General features: G+C 47.9%; 1 protein-coding gene across 4 annotated transcripts; it reads right to left on the reverse strand.

Moving 5' to 3' along the window:
- Positions 1-1,170: 1,170 nt before the first annotated feature.
- Positions 1,171-3,947, reverse strand: LOC144240664 (transcription elongation factor A protein-like 2). 4 transcript variants are annotated; one of them, XM_077775044.1, is made up of 2 exons: positions 3,823-3,947; positions 1,171-2,299 (listed from the first exon to the last, which is right to left on the reverse strand). In XM_077775044.1, the coding sequence occupies exon 2, from the start codon at positions 2,270-2,272 to the stop codon at positions 1,487-1,489; it is 786 nt and encodes a 261-aa protein (XP_077631170.1). In that variant the 5' UTR covers positions 2,273-2,299; positions 3,823-3,947; the 3' UTR covers positions 1,171-1,486. The 4 variants fall into 4 exon arrangements, 3 of the variants coding, with proteins under 3 accessions (XP_077631170.1, XP_077631167.1, XP_077631169.1); XM_077775041.1 differs by lacking the exon at positions 3,823-3,947 and adding an exon at positions 3,574-3,599; XM_077775043.1 differs by lacking the exon at positions 3,823-3,947 and adding an exon at positions 2,645-2,700.
- Between the last annotated feature and the right edge of the window lie 544 nt (positions 3,948-4,491).

The raw sequence follows: 4,491 nt of genomic DNA on the forward strand, positions 1-4,491 counted from the left end.
GGAGGCTAAGTAGTCTCCTCATAAACCAGTGCTTCTCAAACTTTAATGCATACAGAAATCAATTGCAGATCTTCGTTAAATTCAGATTCTGATTCAGTACTTCTAAGATGGAGACTTGAGATTCTGTGTTTCTATCTTTCGGGTGATGCTGATGCAGCTGGTCCATTAACCAGTGGTCCATTGACCACTATTTGAGTAGCAATGCTCTAAAAACCTTAGGTGTGGGTATGTGTGCTAACCTTGTAAAGAAGGACCTGGCTGGAGTTTCCTAGGAGACAATTACCTCTAAGGAAAGAGGAATGAAGCAGACAAGGCCCTGACAGATGAGAAAAACAGTGTGTGCCATTCAAATTTTATTCCAGCTTCCCATATCTAATCTGGTAGAGATATAGCTGTACACAAAAACATATTAACAATGCAACAAACACAGAAAATATTGGTTTGCTAAAAAATTCTGAGATCCATTAAGGGCCAAAGTATCACTGGAATGTTACCCACATGGGTAAGCATAATTCTAGCTTTATCTTCCCTTCTATAGGTGATATCATGTCAGGCAGGTTTTGAACTCACTGGGGACTCCAGGGAAATTGACTGGACTTTGTCACCTTGAGGACACCAGCCCATCAGCAACACTGAGAACCATGAGTGTGGTGAACTCATGAGAAGAGGCACAGTGTGCAGCAGACAGCAGTACCCCAGGTAGGGTGGCACCCATCTTTTGACTTCCTGGACTTATTCCTGGGAATTGGTGAGATGTACCTTCTATGTGTCTGATGGGAGTCTTGGTACTGCTAGCGTAGGGGAAAATGTAGAAACCAGACCAACACAGCTCACATACTCACTGCCTCATCTGTTCCACTCAGGAATCCTGTGTGTCTAGTATTATCCCCATTTCACTGATGACAAGACTGTGTTTCACAGCAATTGATCTATTGTAACTGGCAGGTTAATTCCTCTAAATATGAGTCCTAGAGGAAATATGAGTTTTACATACTAAGTTCTGACAAGAAATTTAAGTGTCTCCACTAGCTTTCATAAATTCACTGAATAGATCTTTGTACTTCTTTTTCTGTATTGTTTTTTTTTATTTTTTTAGCATTTATTTATGAGAAAAGTAATTTGTATTCTTTAGGGAAAAATAAACATATAGGTAGAAAGAAAACAAAGAAATTGAGTTTCCCACAGTTTTATAATTCAGAGAGCCACTGTTAACCTTTTGGTCAAAAAAGTTTCTATTTTTCCTGTGCACTGATGTGCTATCTAAAGTTATGTTTTTACAAAAGTCGACCAATTTCTGTAGAAGATATTATAAGCTACTTTATTTTCCCAAGAATTATAATGTCATTGCAATGCACATGGATGAAAATCCCCTACTGATAGCTTGCTATAGTTGTGTCAAAAGGTTGCTGATAACAAGAATGATAGCTAAAGCAAATTATTAGCATAAGGTTAAAGCACAGGACCTGACAAATGCTTTCCAGAGGCACTACACAAAAGGAATATCTTCAAAGCCTCTTTGTGGGGCTCTGCAACCACCCCTGAGTTCCCTTGGGCCCCTTAGGTGGAAGGGGTCCTGTAAACTTTTTTGCATCCACATAAACACCCCCAATTTCTGCTTGGTTTTCTTTACCTCATCCTCCACCCTGGCCATCTCATCAAATTCTCTTATCATCTCCTCATTGCTCAAATGCATATCATGGATGGCCTCCTTATATTCCTTGAGGCACTGAGCCAGCCCCTTGTTGGTTTTTCTTTTGGTCTTCCTCGGTACATCATCCCCAGATAGGCGCTTTCCTACAGTCTTTGGTTCACTGGCTGGCTTTTCTTCTTTTGACTTTTCCTGACTCTCTGGCTTTTCTGCATTCACTGGCTTTTCTTCACGTTCTGATTTTTCCTCTTTTGGCTCTCCCTTTCTCCCTGCTTCTCCTTCTTTTGACTGTCCTTTGTTCACCGGCTTCCCCTCATTCACAGGTTTTCCTTCTTCTTTTGCCTTTCCCTGGCTCTCTGGCTTTCCCTCACTGACTGATTTTCTCTCATTCGCTGGCTTTCCCTCTTTTGCCTTTGCCACACTCCCTGGCTTTTCGTTGTCCTTTAAGATTTCCTCATTTTCTGTCTTTCCTTTGTAATTTGTTTTCCCCTCATTTTCTGACTTTTCCTTGTCTTCCAGAGTACAAGCTTCTTCTGGCTTTCCCATATCCTGTGGCTGTTCTTTGTATTCCATCTCTCCTTGGTTCTCAGGCATTCCTTCGTTTCCATTGCAGAGTTTATCCATGTTGAGATTTCCCCTCCTTTTCCTGTCCTGGGGGTGGGAGAAAGAGGAGACAAGGAGGACTGAGGGCTTGGGGGTTGAATGCAGAATGCAGGTTTGGATCATTTCATACCTATAGACCCTTATCTGGGTTCCCGTAATCTGGTCTGGCACTCCAAGTGTGCCTTCTGCCAAGCTCCTTTTCCCAACATTCCTCCCACACACAGGAGCCAACCATTTCTCTCAGGCCTTACCATTTTCTCTTTGATTGCTCAGCGTGGTAAAGTGTAAATGTACTGGGAGGTGGGTGGTTGGACCCATATTCTGCCCATGCTGTACCCTCCACACTCTCCACCCCTCTAGGTCCCTGTCCAGAGACCCCCTTACTTCACTGACCTGCAGGAATTCAAAACAGGTTTCTCTTCCTTTTCTAGCCTTGTAGAGTGCTGAGAATAAACACACAGAACTGCAGACAGGAGAAAGAGACTGGGAATTTGGTGGATGCACAAAATCCTGGGTCCCTTTCCTGAACCCTGGCCCTCCAAGTGTCTTCTGCACACTATTACCCTACCATTACTTCCAACCATTTCCCTGGCAGGTCCTACCACCTTCTGTACCATCCTTCAGCGTGGCTGGGTGTCTGCAAGATATGTGGTGGAGGATGGGCACTGGGGAACTCAAATTCTGCCCAAGCTCTCTGCTCTCTACAGCCCCACCATCCCTGATCAGTGCCCCTCCTCCTTTTCTAGTCTTGCAGAGTGCTGGGGACAGACACACAGACCTGGAGACGGACAGGAGACAAGGGCGGTGCCTGTGCTCTCAGCCCACTGAAGTTTCTTTCCTGAATCTGGGCCCTCCTCATGCAACATTTCCCTCCCCTACCTCCCCAGCATCCCAGCCGCCATTACTTCCCAGGCCTCAGGCTCCAGACCAGGATGGTTTCCAAACTGTTTGGGTCTTGGTTACCCCCCTCCCCTGCAGACAAGCCATCCACCGCACGCCTTTTCCGCGGAGGTCAATATTTCCTCTTAGGTGCAGAGTGTGAGAGCAGAGGGAGTTATTTCTAGAATATGTCTGTCTACATTTCACTGTCGCACTGCGGGGGCTCCCACCCCCCATTTCAGGTCCAAAAATGGATGGAGGGCTCAGAGAAGGGGCGTCGGGGAGGCGGCGGGGCCTGCTTCGAGGTGCTCCCTCCCCACCTGCCCGCGGCCGCGCCACATTCCCCTCCTCTCCAACCTCCCGGGCCCCTCCCCACCCCGCGCTGCTCCCAGATCCTACTCCCATCCACTTACACCCCTGCCCGGGCCGCCGGCAGCACCCACCTTTACACCGACCTGCGGGCCCGGCGCAGGCCCGNACAGCAGGGCGGGTGAGCAGGCGGCGCGGGGGCTGCTGCCCACGCCGGCGCCCAGGCGGTCACGTGAGCGCCGCGTCACCCAAGCTCGGTCCCCCACCCCGCCCCCTCATCCCCATCCCCTAGGGACTGGGCAGCCATAGAAAGTGGAGAGCAGTGTGGCAAAGGGGGTCACCGAGAGAGCAGTCCAGAGGCTCCTCTACCGCAGGTGCTTTACCTGGCGCGCATCTCAGGTCCTCTCAAAGCATCCCTCTGGGATGTACGTCATTGCCAGGTGTGACAGCTGATCGCAGGGAGGGTACCCGACTTTGCCGAGAGCGCTCAGCAACTGAATCCTACAAGCTGCTTTCAAGACCGGGCTCTGCCTGACTCCAGAGTCCTGGTGGTAGTGTCCGCCAGGAAGCGGAGCTGCCTGCCGCCTTGAGTAGCTGTGTTCCTAGGCCTCCTCGCTCCTCAGTCCACATGTTCTCTCTCCCTGCGTGATTTCTGTTCATTTCCCTCTAAGTACAGATGATTCTCAAATCTCTATCCCCAGGCAATTTGCTACCCTGAGCCCCAGACCCTCTTTGCCAACTGTCTCTTGGCTACCACTGCTTGAATGTCTCTGAGGAAACTCAAAATCTGTATACCCCAAACTGCTTTCACCAACTTCCTTCTCACCTTCTCCCTTCACTTCTCTTCACACTTGAAACTTGCACTCCAGTTATTTCACCTGTTCTTATTCAGAGAGAGTGTCAGACAGCTACAAAGAAAAAAAAAAAAAAGAAGAAGAAGCATTCATCATTTTTAAAATGGACCACGGACGCATAGACTCATCATAACCTTTGGTTCATAACACTCTTTTCAGTAACCTATGCTTGTTCCTTTCTGTGTTTCATATTTGTGA

The sequence above is a fragment of the Crocuta crocuta genome, unplaced genomic scaffold (assembly GCF_008692635.1).
Source record: "Crocuta crocuta isolate KB4526 unplaced genomic scaffold, BGI_CrCroc_1.0 scaffold913, whole genome shotgun sequence".
Lineage (NCBI taxonomy): Eukaryota > Metazoa > Chordata > Mammalia > Carnivora > Hyaenidae > Crocuta > Crocuta crocuta.